General features: G+C 48.1%; 2 protein-coding genes across 2 annotated transcripts in view; both read left to right on the top strand.

Moving 5' to 3' along the window:
- The window catches only part of LOC137418143 (collagen alpha-1(III) chain), a 35,727-nt gene extending 20,100 nt beyond the window's left edge, over window positions 1-15,627 (top strand). The window contains exons 4-6 of the mRNA XM_068104141.2: window positions 12,228-12,284; window positions 14,012-14,215; window positions 15,238-15,627. Of these exons, the coding sequence (XP_067960242.2) occupies window positions 12,228-12,284; window positions 14,012-14,215; window positions 15,238-15,269 (293 nt within the window). The 3' untranslated portion in view covers window positions 15,270-15,627. The remainder of the gene's footprint in view (window positions 1-12,227; window positions 12,285-14,011; window positions 14,216-15,237) is intronic.
- LOC144891816 (uncharacterized) overlaps window positions 1-20,067 on the top strand; it is a 1,036,251-nt gene that overhangs the window by 600,189 nt on the left and 415,995 nt on the right. The window lies entirely within an intron of this gene.

Raw genomic sequence — 20,067 nt, 5'->3', positions numbered from 1 at the left:
GCAATCCATTTTTCCTACAGTTGCACCTGCCAGTTAGACATGGACGGGCCTTTGAGGTACATGCACACGTCGCAATTTTGACACATTCTGCTGTGAGCCCTTCCTTGGTCATGAGACGGGGCATCAGCTGGTTGTCCTCAAGGTACCAGCCGGATGTTGTTGGATTGGGGATTCCTGGATTTGGCACATTGGCATGTGGCACATGTGGCACATTGGCACATTGGCCACACATTTGCCTCGTGTTCCCTGTCCATGTCTTCTATTAGGGCACTGACCTGGTAGGCCTTGGGCACCAGACGCCTCAGAGCACTGTAGATGGCCTCATCGTCTGCCTGCTGGAAAGCTCTCGAAAGGTCCTCTGATACCTGATTGATTTCTGCATCAATCTGTACTTCATTTTCATTCAGCCAATGTAGGATCTTCTGCCACAGAATTCGCCATAATGCCTCAAACACAAGCTTGTGGGCACGGATTGTGCGGTTCCATTGTTTCCCGTTGAGGATGTTCTGTGCAGTGTTCTCGCCATACACACCACTTTCTACCAGAATGTCCTTCAAGCCGGAATCTGCCATGTACTGTCCAATAACCTTGGTGAAATTCATTTGAATATGGAAACCACCAAGCATCACCACTAGGTTTTTGCATTTGTCTGGTTTGGCCCACTGCAACATCTTGGCTTTACAGTACAGTTGCTCATCAAAGGTAAGTACTGTATACGTTTGCCCTAGTGCAGCAGTCATCCTTTGGCAGTTTTGAATCACTGTCCAGATGGTGTCAAACTCATGTGCAGGCTCATTGATTATCGGCATAGGCCCTACTGTAGTCTTTGCTGGATTCACATCAGACACACGCTGGTTAAATGCTGTCCAGCCTGGAACATGCTGGTCCTCGGTGTGAGACTGACGTGCAAGGAGCCATGACACATCTATGGCCATAGCCTCAGAGATAACCTGGGCATCCGATTCCATATACCAATCAGCTTTCACAGCTACTGGAAATGTTGCTTCGGGTTTCTGGGTGCCCATGCCTGAAGGTTGAATCTCATTGAAATGCTCTGGCACAGTTACAGATCTGCTACTGCTTGACTTGACATCAGGTGCAATGGTCTTTTCGCCAGGTATGCTTCTTCGAAAGGCAGCAGACTGTGAGGCATGAAAGGAGCCTTGACCGTCAAGGGTCTCCTCTATGATGTCAATGTTATCATTAGCATATCTGATGTATCCTTGGTAGGTAGCTTGTGCAAAATTCAGGGGTATTATTGTGTTGTTTTGCTCAACATATCTGGCCAAGACAGAGTTTGCAAGGGCAGTGTCAGCTCTTCTTACAGTTTCATAACTAACACCATGTCCTGCAGCATGCATTAGTTGCACCAAGTCCTTGGACCTTGTTGCTTGGTGAACAGTGAGAGCTAGCCCTAGTTGCTTTGGTGTCTGCTTTCTGCCACCAGATGCCAAACATACTATGTCCTGTGCTATGCTCAAAATCCTTTTGCTTTCTCCATCATCATCACCTTCGGAGGTCCCTTCAGAATCTTCAAATATGCTGTCACAATCACACAGCAGGCGTAGGAAAATGTAAAGGCTTTCAGGAACCACCTTCTGTGCACTTTCAGTATTGATGTCTCCAATATCTGAGTGTCCTGGCATTGTCTTGATGTCATTTCTCATTTTGACTGCCACTCTGTAAAGCCAACTCAAGAGTTCCTTGTCCTTTGTTTCGGCTGAGAAAGATGGAATGTGCTGGGAGGTTTCATCAGAATCTTGTATCTCACTTTGTTCTAGCTCATCTGCCATCTCTGCTAAGTTCTGAACAACAATACCTGTTTGAATTAGTGGGAAGACTAGAAGTGAATCCTGTTGATTCATGGACTGTACAAAATCTGCCCTATCTCCTAATACCCTTTTGACTTTGTTCTTGAATGCTTTGTAACTCTGTCGGTCACATTGCTCCACACAGACACTGAAGTCTCTTCTCATCATGTAACAGTATTGGTGCCAGATGGTTTTCATGGTATAGATGTCTCCTCCAGACAGCCCAGCATCCACCTCCTCGATCATTTTGTTGAAACAAACATCTGGTGGATATTCTGGGCCTTCTTCTACCACAGTTGACACAGACTTCCTCCTGAAGGTTACATAACAAGGAAGGTGGTACTTCCCTTCAGCAGCTATTAGGTCACTTATTCCTGCCAACCGGCATCTCATAATCTTGTTCTTTTGAGCATCATTTAGTATTCTGTCTGAGGTCTCTAAAGTGGCTACATTCCTCAATTGCTTTCCTGCCTTATCCTCCTGACAGAAAATACATTTGTCCCAGGACACTGAAGCAACTGATGCTCTAGAAGAGGGGCGAATGCATGTAGATGGTTGGTCACACGAGTCCTTTGCTTCCTTTTCATGCCGATTTTTCAGTCTCTCAATATGGTTGGCATGTGTAAACTTTGAATAACAGCCCCTGTGCCATACTATGTGTTCTTTTTCATCATCAAGGTCAATACTCTGTATTCTGTCAAGTGTTGAGATGTACTCATGGTCATGGTATTTCTGTCTCGTAATCACACAGTCTTTAAAGCGTTCGAGACCAACACATCTGTGGGCTTGGTTGTCTTTTCATTTTTTCTGTTGCCTTGGCAAATGAAGCATGTGCTCCAGTCGATGTCCAGTGCAACTGATTCTCTCTTCCGTCTCCCGCCTATCACAGCTACAGGTTCCATCTTCATTCATATCTGGAAAGAGACAAAGACTATGTCTACCACAACACTGAAAGCTATTTACAGCACATGCAACAAGCAATATGTTATAGTACATTGTTAACACAACAATTATGTTAAAATGATGATTCGGGCAGGACCTGAGGAAGGATACAAAGGAAAGCATCATTATTGCAATATATTATGTCTCAAAAATGTGTTGGTATCAAATGGTAGACTGCATTACCTTAACTTAACGTCATAATGTGAAATATTTTATTTTATTGGCCATTTGGCAGCCATCTTGGATTTTCACTAAAGTGTGAAATTCAATTTTTATTAACACCTAATCACATAGAGTAAGTTAATTTGGACCTATCATGATGAGAAAAAGTCATACAACAATGATATTGGTTGGAATCTGGAAATATTGAAAATTGGCACGTTTTGTGATTTAGGGGGTAGGGGTAGCTGATCATGCATAAAACATATTTTCTGAGAACTTGGGTATATTTCTGAAGATTTGCTAATGAAGAGGAGGGATCTGGGCAAATTTTAAAACTATTTTGAAAGAAATTGACCAAAGAACAACTTCACAGTATGCAATTTAGTGATTTGGAAAAATCAAAATGAAGGCGTTTTTCAGGCATATTTTTGCCTTTTTGCTTCAATAAAACCACTTATAGATATGCCATGCACCCCAATTTGGGTGAGGATTGTTGTATGACTATATGTTATAAGGTCATAACCCTAGAGACCTTTAAGACAGCCAGATATAAGTTCTAGAGCTCAAATATTAGAAAACACCAAAAATGTAGGCGGCCATTTTGAAAAATGGCCACAAATCTGGTCCAAACCATTTCCCAAGCTGGCAACAAGACTTTTTGGGTTCCTAGAGGTCTGGGCTTTCAGAAAAACATTGTTGCCAGCTTGTAACATGAGTGTACCCCTACTGTCACATTTCCTGGAAGTGCCTCCAGACTACAGTGATGTTAACTAACTTCTCGGGTAGACAGAAACTGATGCAAAGAGAATTATCGGATGAACAAAGCAGAAAGAGGATGGATGAGCAAAGCAGCAGAGCAGTTTTTAGGACATGCACTGATGCCGCCTGGGCCTGATGCAGAATCAGTCGAGATTTGCAAGTAACCTCTCCACCTTCTCAAGTGGGAAAGACACAACATTCAGGAGCAGTCGGGTATGAGAGGGTAGAGTATGTGTTGGGAGTGAGGGGTTGGTCAGGTCAGGTAAGGGAGCATGCGCCGGAGCAGCGCGTCGCCGCATCCACTTTCCGACGGTACTCCAGGGGCCTCTGTCTGGCCATCCCCCAGGCTGATGCTTGGCCCATCCCTATCTCTTTGAGATGCCAATCAACCTGCTGCAACCACGAGGCATGCGATCAGCCCTTTGGCCTCCTCCACTCACGAGGCTCCCTTACTGAGAGTATCTGGTGAGCTGGATCAGCGTCCGGAAAACGAGCCACATGCCCATACAGCTGCAGCTGACGCTCACGGACAATACAGGTAACAAATATCATCTGAGTCTCTCTCAGCAACCGCTCATTGCACACAAAGTCCAACCAGCAATAGCCAAGGATTCTCCAAAGAGATTTGGTTCCAAAGGAGTTAAGTCTCATTCTCTGGCCCCTGGTAAGGGTCCAAATCTCGCATCCATAGAGCAAGACTGGAAGCATCAAGGACTTAAAGACTCTGACTTTCGTCCTACTACATAGATACCGACAGGTCCATACCCCATGATCAAGTGAATCCATGACTCCCCAGGCCCGACCCAGACATCTATGACCTCTTGCTCACAACATTCAGAGACATGAATAACACTGCCAAGGTAAGTGAATCTCTTCGTGACCTCAACATCTTTCGCCATAAACAGGCACAGACAAGACAGCAACATCCATGTCATTGAAAGCCTGGATCTTGGTTTTGACCCAGGAAATCCGTAATCCCAGCGGCTCCGCCTTCTCATTCAGTGCTGGAGGGCCCCTGTAAGAATATACAGCGTCTCCGCAAAGATGACTGCATCATCTGCGAAATAAAGGTCAGAGATCTTGACACTCCCAAACGATGCACTGCAGCCTGAGCTCTCCGACATCCTCCCCAGAATCCAGTCCATACAAGCACTGAAGAGTGTGGGAGCCAGTATACACCCCTGCTGAATTCCAGTAACAACTGGAAATAAGTCAGAGATGGAGCCACCACACCTCACAGCACTCTCAGTACCAGAGTATAGTTCAGAGTTCAGATTGATCAGCGTTGGTGGCACCCCATGAAGACCAAGAATCCTCCAGAGGGCATCCTGATTCACCGAATCGAACGCTTTGCGGAGATCAACATAGGCTGCAAGCAGCCCCTGACGAAACCCTCGCTTGCTTTCAGTGAGGACCCGAAGCGCAAGGATACGGTCAATCGTTGACCTCTTTGGTGTAAAGCCCGACTGCTCTGGTCGCTGGTGCTCGAGCAGATGGCGGCAAACCCTCTCAAGAACGATCCAAGCAAAGACCTTGCCCGGCACCGAGGGTAGCGTCACCCCCTCGGTAGTTGTTGCAGTCCTGGTGATCACCCTTCCCTTTCCAGACGTGGACAACAAGGCCCTTCTTCCAGTCAGATGGGATGATGAGGGATTGGGTACACAACATTTAGAAGCAAATACAGAATTAAGGCATTCGGCCTTTTCACGAGGAGAGTCAGCTGTGGTGCCATTTGAAGTGAGGGAAGGGATAGATGGAGAGCAAACACCAGAGACATACTTGACAATATACCACTAGGTCTTTGATGAAGGAGACAGGTTTGAGAGTTCAGTCTTATGGTTGGACAGATGTTGTTTTCTGGCTTTCCTAAGAATAGACACACTTGGTCTGGGCTTTGTGAAATGATCTGTGGTAGCCATTGATAGGATTTGCCTTCCAGGAAGAGCAGGCAACCGCCTCACCACAATATTCTGTGTAACAGGGGCGAGAGGTAGGCGATACTAACTGCAGACAAGATGGTATAAATCTATACATAAGGAGAGGTGGAAATGAAAAACCTGTCTCAGCAATCACTGCCAGTCAGCTTGAGTGAACTGCCAGACTCTACAGCGCTGAGGCAGCTCTTGACAATTTCCTGAGAGATGTTGAATCTCACAAGCACATTATTAGATGAACCTATTGTAGCAGAGAGGAATAGCAGATATCCATAGGAAAATTCATCATTACCAAGTCCAGAAGCGAGGAGGGCCACTGGTAGAAATGCAGGTTGGAAAGTTCACCGATTTGGTGAGGCCCAGGGAGTCACAGAGGTCCTTTGCTTCAATACCATGGCTGGTTGGAGATACAGTTGGCATGGAGACAGTTGAAACTAAAACTGCACTCGGTAGAGAGCATACCTCCGCCAGACTCATGAACAATTTACGTTTTGGATCCCACTGATAGGCCTGATCTGGATTCATACCTGAACCAAAATCTCATTGGCTTGTTCTTGTTCCTTAAGCAACGCATCTACCAAGTGTTTTTGGCCTCATCTCTCAATGGTGAAGAATCACTTTTGTTTCGCAGGAGATCCCAATAAACACTCCCAATTTAAAATACTCCCAAATTGGAGATCCCAATTAAAATTTAAAAAAATCATTGTATCCGGATAACTTTTTGAGGATATCGTGCTATATGTCGTTTTTAGCCCTATTGTTAAATGGTGAATAATCACTTTTAAAATTACCGGATCCACATCCGGATCTTCACCAAAAACTATTAATTTCGTCCTTGTCATACACTCTACCTCTCTTCCAAATTTCGTCCGAATCTGTCCATACATTTTTGACACATCCTGTTCACAGACAAACAAACAAACAGACAGACAGACAGGGGCGAAAACATAACCTCTGTCCACCTTCGGTGGTGGAGGTAATGAGTACGAAAAAATACACAGGAGATAATATAGCACTTGATATGAACGAAGAACAATCGACACAAACAGAGATGACCCTGCACAGACAGATCCGGAACGATTACTTACCTTTTTGGAAGCAGATCAATTGGAGGACCATGCGTACTATTACATCAACAATATGTAGGTAGACCGGCAGAGGGTGTTATGGACAAAGACACTCGTAAATTTACGAGTTGTAAACGTGCACTGCTACTGCCCCAAAAATGAACCTGTTGTGGAGCTGTGCTGTCACGTCGAACTCCAACAATATGGACGCGACAACGAGCTGATTTTCACTGAGCTGTTTATTCCGAGCTCGGCACGAATGCACTGAAAAAGGCTACGCCGAGCGGCAATATATCTTTCAAATTCAAACAGTAAGCCACGCCTCTCAACGGGGCGTGGTATGCAACGCGAGTGACTGCCCGCTGATTACGTCACCGGCCGGTACAAGAGAATTGTGTCCCGTAACCGCTACATGCGCCCCCCCAGAATTCACTTGTACAGGGAGAGTCAGTTTGTGGGGGGCCTTAATGACCCGGCCGAAACGACCCCTGGCGATTCGTGTGGGGGTGGGAGGCGGCTTGGCGGCGGATGGTCGGGCGTGGGGCTTGGTCGATGGGGGACGGCCCCGCCGTGGAGGAAGGGCCAACCGTGGAGGTTGGTCGAGGTCCAAATGGGCCGACTTGAGGTGGTCCACTGAGATATGGTCTGGTTTGCCGCCAATGTCGATGACAAACGACTTGTCGCCCCTCCTCAAGACCTGAAAAGGCCCATCGTACGGCGGCCGGAGTGGTCCCCGGTGCGCGTCGTGGTGCACAAAAACGTACTCCGCTGTGCGAAGCACTGGGGGGACATGGAGTTGAGGACAGCCATGATGAGACGTGGGCACCGGGGCAATCTCCTGGCGGCCTCCTGGAGGACCGAGCGTTGGCGAGCCGCGGACCAGGGGCTGGTGGCGTCGGGGATGAACTCCCCCGGCACGCGCAGTGGTTGGCCGTAGACCAGCTCGGCGGTAGAAGCCTGAAGGTCTTCTTTAGGGGCCGTCCGGAAGCCCAATAGCACCCGCGGGAGCCTGTCAGCCCAACCGTCGTCCTGGAGGCTGGCCCTGAGAGCGGCCTTCATTGAGCGGTGAAACCTCTCGCACAAGCCGTTGGCCTGGGGGTGGTAGGCCATGGTGCGGTGAAGTTTGACCCCCAAGGCCTGAGCGACCGCGCCCCAAAGCTCAGAGGTGAACTGTGGGCCTCTGTCAGAGGAGATGTCGGAGGGGGCGCCGAAACGGGCGACCCAGGTGCCGATGAAGGCCTGCGCCACGTCGGCGGACGTCGTTGACGTCAGCGGGACGGCCTCCGGCCACCTGGTGGTCCTGTCCACCATCGTGAGGAGATGGGTGAAGCCCCGCGAGGGGGGAAGGGGTCCCACCAGGTCCACATCGACGTGGTCGAAATGCCACGCGGGCACGTAGAATGGTGCCAACGGGGCCTGGGTGTGCCAAGGTGGACCTTCGCACACTGGCAGGCGACACAGGCGTTGGCCCAGTCACGGACGTCCTTCCGGAGCCCGTGCCAGACGAATTTCGCTGCCACGAGCTTCTGCGACACTTTCTGGCCCGGGTGGGAAAGGCCGTGGATGGCGTCAAAAACGAGCTGTTGCCATCCAGCGGGCACAATGGGACGAGGTTGGCCCAGGGAAACGTCGCACAGGAGAACTGTGCCTGTGTCCTTGAAGGGGACGTCAGACAACTGCAGGCCCGTGTCCGCTGTCCGGAGGGCTTGCACCGCGGGGTCGGAGACCTGGTCGGCCGCCATGCGGGCATAATCCACGCCGAGGTGGACGGCGCCCGCGACGGACCGGGAGAGGCAATCGGCCACAGCATTGTCCTTGCCCGCTACGTGCCGGATGTCCGTCGTGAATTCGGACACGGCGGAGAGGTGGCGCTGCTGACGAGCCGACCACGGCTCTGAGACCTTGGCCATGCCGAAGACCAGGGGTTTGTGGTCCACAAACGCCGTGAATGGGCGGCCCTCTAAAAGGTGGCGGAAGTGGCGAACCGTCAGGTAAAGGCCGAGGAGCTCGCGGTCGAACGTGCTGTATTTGCGCTCGTTAGGGCAGAGCTGCCGGCTCAAGATGGCCAGTGGTTGCCAAGCCCCGTTAACCCACTGCTCGTGTACGGCGCCCACCGCGTAATCGGCAGCGTCCGTGGTAAGGGCGATGGGTGCGTCGAGCGCCGGGTGCGCCAGCATGGTGGCGTTGGCGAGGGCCAGCTTAGCGCCCGTGAATGCCCCGTCCATCTCCTCGGTCCAGACGATGTCGTGCTTGGCTGGCTTACCCCTGAGGGCCTCGTACAGGGGGCGCATGAGTTGGGCGGCGCGAGGCACGAACCGGTGGTCGAAGTTTACCATACCCAAAAACTCTTGCAGGGCCTTGACGGAGCGGGGGCGCGGGAAACCTTTAACGGCCTCCACCTTGGTCGGCAGCGGAACGGCCCCGCGCTTCATGATGCGGTGTCCCAGGAAGTCGACGGGAGCCACGCCAAACTGGAATTTCGCCGGGTTGATGATGAGGCCGTGCTGGCTGAGGCGCGCAAAAAGCGTGCGCAGGTGAAGGAGGTGCTCTGCCCGGGAAGTGCTGGCGATGAGAATGTCATCCAGGTAGACGAACAGAAAGGTGAGATCGCGCAGCACACTGTCCATCAGCCGCTGGAAGGCCTGGGCCGCATTCTTAAGGCCAAACGGCATTCGGAGGAACTCGAAGAGGCCAAAAGGTGTAATTACAGCCGTCTTCGGAACGTCGGCCGGTCGGACAGGTACCTGGTGGTAGCCCCGAATAAGGTCGACCTTGGAGAAGATCACCCGCCCCGCCAAACGGGCGGAAAAGTCCTGGATATGCGGTATCGGGTACCGGTCGGGGGTGGTGGCGTCGTTGAGGCGGCGATAATCGCCGCACGGTCGCCATCCGCCACCCGATTTGGGTACGATGTGCAGGGGCGAGGCCCACACGCTGTTCGAGCGCCGCACAATGCCCAACTGCTGCAGCGCGTCGAATTCCGCCTTGGCCACGGCAAGTTTGGCAGGGTCGAGGCGGTGAGCCCTGGCGTAGACCAGTGGACCAGTGGTCGGAATGTGGTGTTCGACGCCGTGTTTGACGGCGACGGCTGAAAACGTCGGCAGCATGAGGGCGGGGAACTCAGCGAGGAGGCGGGTGAAGTCGTCCGCGGCCGGGAGCGCGCAGGCCAGCCTGGTCGGTGCGGAGCCGCTCAACGAACAAGCGAGAGAGCTGAAGGTCTCCGTGTTGACGAGCCGACGACGTTTTACGTCAACCAAAAGTCAGTGGGCGCAAAGAAAATCCGCACCCAACAAAGCCATGGGCACGTTTGCCGTGACGGAAACCCACTCGAAACGCTGGCCCCTGAAGCAGAGTGCGACGCTGCGTGAACCGAAGCAGCGGATAGAGGAGCCGTTTGCGGCGACCAAGGCGGGGCCGCAAAGCGCGGCCTGCTTGTCCTGCCCCGAGGCGGGTATAACGCTCACCTGAGCTCCCGTATCGCACAGGAAACGCCGCCCGGACGCGGTGTCTGTGATGAACAAAAGGTTGCCGGAATGGCCAACGCTCATGGCAGGAAGCGAGCGCCAGCCTGGTCATTTCACGACCCGCCGAAAGTGCACGGTGGGCGACACGTTCTGGCCTTCTGCCCGAACCTGGCGTGGTAGTAACACACGGTCCGCCCCGGTGGTGGCTGCGGCGGTGTTCGCCGAGCAGGGAGAGCATGTGGTCCATGCGCTCGGATGGTCGAGCCTCCCCAAGCTCAGGCAGATCGAGCAGCTGTCGCGCGCGTTCGGCCTCAGTGAGGTCAAACGTACCGAGGAGTAGTCGTTGGAGTGCGCCGTACTTGTCGTCGTCCGGCGGGCTCCGTAGAAGGCTCAAGACCCGGGAGGCGGTGGTGGCGTTTAGCGCAGAGACCACGTGGTGGAAGCGAGTCTCGTCCGCCGTGATGTGCCGCAGAGCGAACTGGGACTCCGCTTGGGCAAACCAGACGGCCGCGTGCGATTCCCAGAAGCCAGGGAGTTTCAAAGCAACGGTCGACTCCATTGCCGTGTTCGTAAAAGGGGTCACCAATGTGGAGCTGTGCTCTCACGTCGAACTCCAACAATATGGACGCGACAACGAGCTGATTTTCACTGAGCTGTTTATTCCGAGCTTGGCACAATGCACTGAAAAAGGCTACGCCGAGCGGCAATATATCTTTCAAATTCAAACAGTAAGCCACGCCTCTCAACGGGGCATGGTATGCAACCCGAGTGACCGCCCGCTGATTACGTCACCGGCCGGTACAAGAGAATTGTGTCCCGTAACTGCTACACTGTTTCCAATCTTGTACTTTGGACACCTAGGCATAGAAGGCCAACGTTGGGCAGACCAGCTCTCAACTACATCAACATGTTGAAGAAGCATTCGGGGCTGGAGACAGAGGAACTGTACACAGCAATGCTTGATCAAGAGGACTGGAAGCTGAGGATCAATGTCATTTGAGTTCAGCCTGAGAGCCGACCTAAGAAGAAGAAGCAGAAGAGGAAGCAGAGGAAAAAGAAGAGCAAGAAGAAGAAGAAGAAGCGGAGGAGGAGGAGGAGGAGGAATAAGAAAAGCGCACTATCACGAGTCATAAAAGTTGTAAATGCACCACAAGGTGTATGTTAATAAAGCTTTACTCTACACTGACCACCTTTTCCGGCAACGTGCCAGTAGCAATGTTTACCTTCGCCATGTCGCAGGTCTACAAGAACCTTACATGATTGTTGTTGTTGTGATTCTTGTTGGGGGTCGATTTTTTAAATGTGCACCCATTGGTCAGACAGCTGTCCGACCACACTCACATCTGTCGCTTGACTCCACCCACCATAGCACCGAGACGAAATAATATGGCCGCCATCTTGGTTTTCTTGTGGGCTGGAGACATCAGGCCTGTAGGCCTCTGCTGATTATGCACTGCCCAGGTGTATTGTGTCAGTTTTCCATTGGCTTCGTTTGGGTTGAGTGTTACTCACGATGAGGGACCCTGAAAAATCTAATATGTCGAATAAAAGTTATTATTGAGCTTTATTCAAGCCCATCAGCCCGCACCGTATGCACCACCCTAAAAATATGTTGTTACGTAATTTTTGAACGACCCCAGGCATATAGGGGCTAAGCAATCTGTGACCGTGTGACCAATCAACTCGTTCTGATATAATCGTATGAAGGCTGACCATTGATGAGACGTGTCGAGTTAATCTTTTAATAGCGCATTAAATGTGTGTTTCCCAATAGCACTGTTATCTTTTAAGAGTGCTTTAAATGAGCATTTACCCCTCCCATCCCATCCCTCCCCCCCTCCCATTCCATCCCTTCCCCCTCCCATTCCATCCCTCCTCCCCCTCCCATCCCATCCCTCCCCACCCCTCCCCCCCTCCAGATTTAAGATGCCAGAAGGAAAGTTTTCATTGTTTGTGATTTTCGCATTAAACTTCCATCAGATCCACGACTGTAGGGTTGTTGCATATGATTGGAATATTGAGTTTACGTTCTTTGAGGTGATGTTCCAATTTTTGTACAGACAGAAAAATCTAATTGTCTTTGCACAGATAACCTTCCAGTCCATCCCAGCTCTGCTCCACTTATTTCTGAGCCTCAACATGGAGGTAAGTCAACGTGTATCTCGGTTTTATGAATTATGTCCCTTTGGGTTGTTTCACCACTTTGCTTCCATATAACAGCTAATGCTGCCCACATTGGCAGATGTTACAAAAGATGTCTCCGCATCTCCTAAACAACAAGGAACCTGAGCTCCACTCGATGTACCTTGACCAACTGGCCAATGGTAGAGACACATCATGGTGAAACAGAATGTGGTCGAGTTTTCCATGACACACAATAATGATATTGTCCATGAGATATTGTGGGATGGTAGACACAGACGCACGTGTTCTTCCAAGAACCACCTCCTTTGTTAAACTCTCAAAATCCAGGCTTTACGCACACCTCCACTCTGTTGTTCCTCTTTTCTCATATCTTCAGTAACCACTTTCCAGATGCAATTCGATCCCACCTGCCCTCCAGGGCTTCAAGCAGGAAGTGTGGCATCGTCTCACATCATCCCCCATCCTACCAGTGATCTTTCTCCCTCTATTAACCCTGCCTAACCCATGCCAGCTCTTATTTGCAGCTCACTGTGTTTCCTCCATCTTGTTTTCCTGTTTTGTTCATTTCCTCGCTTGTTTTGTCCATATATGGTTCCACCATTCCACTCTAAGTTTGTTGTCTTTTTACCCTCGGACTCACTGAGCCTCAATCTTGTGTAAAGGAAACGTCTTTCTTACTTGGTAATGAATGGGCTATCAAACCTATTTTTTTTAAATACCATACCAGTTTGTTCCGATACAGAGTGATACAAACAGAACATTTTGAGATACTTTGATTGAAATACTTTGCTTTAAAAAAAAAAAGCAGGTAGGTGGTCTTTCTGTCTTCTACCGACTCCTATCCGGTCTAGCTCCCCCAGCTCTATCTGTGCTCTGTCCCCCAAATATTCCTACAGGTCGCACAAGATCTGCCAGCAACCCTCTTATGGTGAAATTGCCAAAATCAAGACTCTCTGCTCACCTTCACTTCTTCATTCCCCTTTTCTCCCGCCTCTGGAACAAACTCCCTCACTCTCTTCAATCCCAATCCTCCCTCCAGGTCTTTAAAATAGCTGTTCACCACCATCTCTTATCTTCCCCCATCCAAAACCTTGACCTCTTCTACCCCCGTTAATTCACCCCAGATCCACTTTTTTTGAAATACCGACTACTTTCTTTCCTGGAAGTTCTAGCAGTGTCCATGTGTTTTATACCTTTCCCTCCCCCTCCCCCGCACACCCCGCCTTCCTTCCCATGCCTCCTCCCCCCAAGCCCTCTCCCTCCCACAGATTTCCCAATGTCCCTGCTCTCAAATGTTGTACTTGTGTGCTTCCCTCTCTCTCCCCATCTTGTCTCCCGCTCCCTTTATTGTATGTTTTGTGTGTCCGTTTTTTTTTTGTGATTGATGTTAGCTCTTACACGAGCCTCGATCTTGTACAAAAAAAATAATAATAAAAATTAAAAAGAAAGTTTGAGGTCACTCCCACTTCATCCTGTTCATGTAGGCAGAAGGATGTGCCATGGTTAATAATACAACTGAACCCTAAGTTGGTTATATATCTGCCATGGTCCTTGCCTCAATTGTTTATTTTAATAATGTTTTGCATTATGAGTATTTGAATAATCATTTTGCATTTGCATTATGAGTCAACCGGCCTGAGAAAAGGGCTTCTTGGTTAAGATTTTCCAATTGTACTTGTGCCTTGTCAATGCCAATACATGGTTTTGATTAAAACATATCTGTCCAGGTGCTCACCCTTTCCCCCCATTAGCTGGCCTCCAGCCAATGGAAGTCCACGGAGCGGCCCAGCTTCCCAGCCAGACCCGAAGGAGACCCGCAAAACATGAATGGGGGCAAGTGGTTGGGAGAGCAAGAGAGGGTGAACCAGAAGAGCAGGCATCTGAATTATCGCTCCGCTGTCCTCCAGGAACACATGCTACGCAGCTGCTAGGTGAGAGTGAGATATCTCTACGAACAAATTTACAACAACATGGACAACGTCTTGGAGGCAGTGTCCAAGTCAGCACCTAAAGTTCCTCCTACAGACTCAGGTCGATTACATCCAGACTTACTACATAGAATCACCATAACCCCAAATAGTGCATATAGGGCTGTTTTATCATTGCCAGTGGTCTTGGTGGGTGGGACGCAAATTCTCTATGTAAATGTGCATCGTTTGGCGCTGCCCCACGTCGGAGAGGGTATTACAAGTGTTACAGTATTAATGTCCCCAATTTTTCCAGTGCAGTGGTGTTTTGAATCACACATCGAGAGGTATTTTGAATTACACATTTGGATAAGGATAACAGCACAACCTCCTCCCTCCCTTCCCCCCAGCCACTCCCGTAGCTAGAAGCGGGTCCTTCTTGTCTGTATAATTTATGGAATGGTGTGTGTGTTTGTGTTTTTGTCACGCTAATCCTCCTACAGTTCTGAGACCATTACATCCAGACTTGCTACATAGCATCAGCATGACCCCAATTAACGTATGCTGGTGTTTTTATCTTTGCTGGTGATCTTGGGAGGGGTGGGAGAGGAAGCCAATTCTCTATGTAAATGTGTATCATGTAGCGCCACCTCCAGGTAAGAGATAGTATTACAAGTCCCACCCTTTACAGTTTTCCTGTCCCCACGTCTTCCATTGCAGTGAGGTGTTTTGAATTATGCAACAAGAGGTATTTTGGTATTAGTAGAAAATCTTTATTGTCCCATATTCAGGGAAATTATTATTTTGGAGAGGTACTTGGGAGAGGTATTTTGAATTACACCTTTGAATAAGGATAATAACATAACTCTTTGGCAGCTCCCATAAGGAGCGGGTGCTTCTAGTGAATTTAAAGCATCTGACTTTGTGACACTCCAGATGATGAGCTATTCAGCACGATTGACATTTGGGTCAAGACCTGTATACAATATCAATGTTTATTTCCCAAAGCTACTTGTAATTGTTTTGTGACTCTCATTCTCTCTCAGGCATGGTGCTTTGTCAAAGGCCCTACGTATGAGAACGTCCCGGATACCTGGGAGGGTCTTCATGAGCTCAATCCGGGCATCCCCGATTGGAATTCCTTGCCACACAGCGGAGTTTTTGATGCATAATTCAATAATTTCTGTATATTTTTAAAGAATCAGTGTTTCGTAGTTTTTCAATTTCGGATATTTTCTATTTACTGTTATTATTGCAATTATTTTGCCATTGTTTTACCTCTTCCTCTTGACTTTGTAACCTCTACATCTCTGAGTAAAATACTTCAAAAGGATTTCAATGATATCGGCTATGGTTAAAATGCAACTCTACAATGGCCATCGGGAATTAGAACTTCACCTGGAAGGATTAACAAGAAATGGGGAATAAAATGATTTTAAAAGATTTACTCTTGGTGTGCAGACACACCTCTCAATCGGCATATGTTATAAAAATACAGTTTTTGCCAATCACTTGTTCACTATTGTGCACAAATTTCAACTTCCTAGCTCAAAGGATGGACTATGGATGGATTGAAGGAGAAGATGAACAAGTGGAAGGAATGTATGGAGACAAAAGGTCTGAAGGTGAATATCGGAAAGACGAAGGTGATGGCAAGTGGTAAAACATGTGGTGAGGTGGAAATAACTGGGAAGTGGCCATGTGCTGTGTGCAGCAAGGGTGGCGGAGTGAACTCCATTCAATGTACAATGTGCGCTGAGTGGGTTCATCAAAAATGTAGTGGTCTGAGAGGGTCATTAACCAGTGTGGCAGCTACATTCAAATGTAAGGTGTGCACAGAGGGAGCTGCAGATGGAGGAAATGTTGAGTTGGATCTTGGAGACGGCGTGAAGCTGGAAGGTGTGAAAACATTTTGCTACCTCGGAGACATGCTGAATGGAGAAGGTGGATCAGACTCGGCAACGGTTGCTGGAGTGAGATGTGCATGGAAGAAGTTTCGGGAACTGAGTGGCATGCTGACGAGGAGGGGAGTGTCGTTGAAGCTGAAGGAAAGGAGTATGTTGCATGTGTGAGAAATGTTATGATTTATGGGAGTGAGACATGGGTAATGAACGTAGAGCAGCAACTAAGGCTGGAAAGGGTGGAAATGCGAATGGTTCGGTGGATGTGCGGAGTATCGTTGAGAGAGAGGAAGACAAATGATGAATTGCGAAAGATGATGGGAATAGAGCCTGTGATGGATGCTGTGAAGAGAAACAGTTTGAGATGGTTTGGTCATGTGTTGAGGAAGGATGAAAGTGACTGGTTGAGAAGAGTGATGGAAATGAATGTCGAAGGAAGTAGAGGACGGGGAAGACTGAGAAAGACTTGGCTAAAGATGGTGGAAGAAGAAATGTGGGCAAGGGGGTTAACAAGGAGAGATGCAGAAAATAGGGCAAAATGGAGAAGATTGTCATGGGGACCGCAAGGCTAACCCCCACTCTAGCAGGGAAAATGGCCTTAAAATGCCTGTTGTGTTGTTAGCTCAAAGGATGGCTGAGATGTCACCGGACAAACAAACAAGAAAGAAAGAAAGAAACGGAGTGAAACCTGAGTACTCCGTTTCGGCGCGTGTCATGCAGCGCCTTGAAGTGGGATAAGAAAGGAGCGGTGTACTACAATTATCTCAGCAATGAAGACTATGTTCTAACGGTTCAGTCCTGTGGAGTAGCCAAACCCGAACATAATAACTGTCTTCCAGGATCATAGGCATACCAAAAATGTGACTGAAAACAGTCGTATGCTTCATCTTCTTACTTAATCATCTTCCTTTATCTTATGATATGGAGTATGATATGTTGTGATGAATAAAATGTCTTTCAAAAATGATAACTTGCATTTCCAAGACTGTGCCGCAGCACATTGCCCAACGTAGGTGCACCGAGAATGGTCCTGCCACCCGGAGGGCAGGACTAGGAGTGCCCGCTAGTACACAACAATGCATGAAAGATTTCATAAATTAATGTTCAACAAGTCATATAAAGTTTAAGGTTAATAACTGGAGACCACTGTTTCCGTATGAGAATGTCCCGGATACCTGGGAGGGTATTCTGCTGGAGACCACTGTTTAGACAAAGAAAAGAAAATGAGTTACAAGGAACTTCAACACAGAAGAAGGCCATTAGGCCCAACAAGTCTGCACAATCCCGCCATTATTTAAATATGTGCACTATCTCTCTCCAAAACCTCAAACTTGTCTCCCTCCTCTAAAACCTGGTGGCACCTCGTTAAGTAAGTCTCTGGAGTATGCTCCCCTTCCCTCACTTCAAATGGCATTACAGTCGACTCCACTCGTGAGAAGGCCGAATACCTCAATTCTGTGTTTGCTTCCAAATCTTGTCCCTAACCCCTCACTCTCGATACACATCCTGCCCTGTCATACCCAACTGCTCCTGGACTCTGTCTGTGTCTTTTGCACCTGAGAAGGTTCCCTCAACCCCCCATTGTGACTCTGCTACTGGACCAGACGTCATCAGCTCTCGTGTCCTAAAAACCTCCTCTACTGTTCTTGCACATCCATTCTCTGCCCTTTTCCACCTGTCATTTGTCAGAGGTCATCTTCCATCTTCTTGGAAATCTGCCAACATCTCTGCACTACATAAAAGGTGCAAAAACTGATCCCCTCAACCACACACCTATCAGCTTCCTATCATCAGCAAAGTCATGGAATCCAACATCACAGTTGCTATTAAATCCTCCTTTTTCTTTTGTTTGATTATTTTGTTTATCATGGTAAAATGTGCGTACAGTATTTCATTTCATTTTGGGGACTCGCATGTTCACATTTGATGTGACTGTACAAAAGATCTGGCGATAACGTCACGGCCGACACATTTTTGCAGGGCTCGGGTACCACAAAATTTGGCACCACACCGCTTGGTGTATGGGAGCGTTTTGACCTTTGCCGGTGGTCTTGGGGGGGGAGGGGAGGGGAGGAGTGGGGATCACAAATTATCGATGTGAATGTGTATCGTGTAGCGCCCCCTCCAGGTGGGAGAAGGTATTACAAGTCCCCACCCTTTACGATCCAGTATTCCTGACCACATATTTTCCAGTGCAGTGAAGTATTTTGGATTAGACGTTTGAATAAGGAAAATAAAATAACCCCTCCTCCCCCCCCCTCCATGGCTGTTCCCGTAGGAAGGGGGTGCTTCTAGTTATTAGCCCATCCCCTGTGCAGCGGGACAGGGGTTTTGCTGGTGGTGTGTGTGTGTGTGTGTGTGTGTGTGTGTGTGTGTGTGTGTGTGTGTGTGTGTGTATATATATATATATATATATATATATATATATATATATATATATATATATATATATATATATGTGTGTGTATGTGTCTGTGTGTATTTATGTGGGTGTGTGTGTGCGTGCCTCTGGGCCGTAACTTTTTTACCATTTGAGCTTTAGTCATCAAATTTTCAACAAGGTTTTATTATGAGAATATGGAGAAGACAAATAAATAGTTTGGACAAAAGGTCAAAGGTCAAAGTCACAAAAATCGTCTATTTTCATCCAATTGACCTGAAATTTTAAGAATTTGCATATTTGGTCACTGAATTGGTTCAACAATCAAAAGCTCGATGCCGATTATTTTTTTTAGATCAAAAGGTCAAGGTTGCATAAAGTATCAATATGTCAGTCATATCAATATGTTAGTGAGCCAATATGGCCCAATTCATTGAATGTAACTTGTGTTCTGTCAAGGTCAAAGGTCAAGATCACAAAATCGTCAATTTCCATCTGATTGATTTGAACTTTGAGCAGGGTTTGCATATTGGGTCACTAAAGCCAATTGCTTTGAGGTCAAAAGGTCATGGTCGCCTATAATCGTCAATCTTTTTGTATTTTTTTACCTCCGTCACCAAAGGTGGACAGAGGTTATGTCTTCACCCCGGTCTTTCTGTTTGTGAACAGGATATCTCAAAAAGTTGTGGACGGATTTGGACCACAAGGCTTTCATCCGAAGCTGGATGGAATACCGCTCCCCTATCTGGGCTGGCTCACCTGGCTCACACCTTGCTCAGATTGTCGCCGTGGAAACCAAGGCTTTTAAAGATCATTGGAATCTCCCGCGATGAAGCCGAGGCTATGGGCCTATCACTTCGCCATCACCGACATGTCGGTGGTCTCTCTGTGACCTGTGTTCTTCCTCCTCCTTTCTGTTTCTGGTCTTACACCCTCTTGCCCCCAAGTATCTGCAGGTCGCACCAACAACCCCCTCCCAGTGAAACTGCCTAAATCCAGAACTACTGCTCACCTCCACTTACGAATTCAACCTAAAACCCTGTTTGCTTTACCTATAGCTGCCTTGGTCAAAAGGTCAAAGGTCAAGGTCACAAAAATCGTCAATTTTCATCCAGTTGATCTGAAATTGCATATTTCTGTCATTGTCCTGTCTACCCACTTTATGCATGACCACCCCCAGCCCCAGTTCCTATCCCATGTAAGGTCAATTTTCATTATTTTTACCTATCCCACTTTATATTTCTTTATCTTAAAACGCAACTCAATCTATGAAAGTATCAATCGCCTTACTTTTATTTGTTAATCTTTCCCTCTGCGCCATATATTTTATCGTGGAAGAAAAAGATGTCCGAGGCGTTAAAAATGCGAGTTAATCCTTTATCCCAACAGCGACGAACAAACCCGCGCGTCACTTCCGGTTACACCCGGTACCGGAAAACCCCTCGAACAAGCCGAGCTCAAACATAATATATTTACATGTTATAACTTGGAAGGCAAAATGTTGCTGCTATAGCATTATCTGCAAATTCGGAAAGCCGACTCCGAACCCCAACTGTCCAAATCACTGACATAATTTATTAATAATAAATTACTGG

This window comes from Myxine glutinosa, chromosome 4 (genome assembly GCF_964187855.1).
Source record: "Myxine glutinosa chromosome 4, kmMyxGlut1.1, whole genome shotgun sequence".
NCBI classification, from domain to species: domain Eukaryota; kingdom Metazoa; phylum Chordata; class Myxini; order Myxiniformes; family Myxinidae; genus Myxine; species Myxine glutinosa.
The sequence above is the reverse complement of the archived record's forward strand: the minus strand, read 5'-3'. Positions and strand labels throughout refer to the sequence as shown.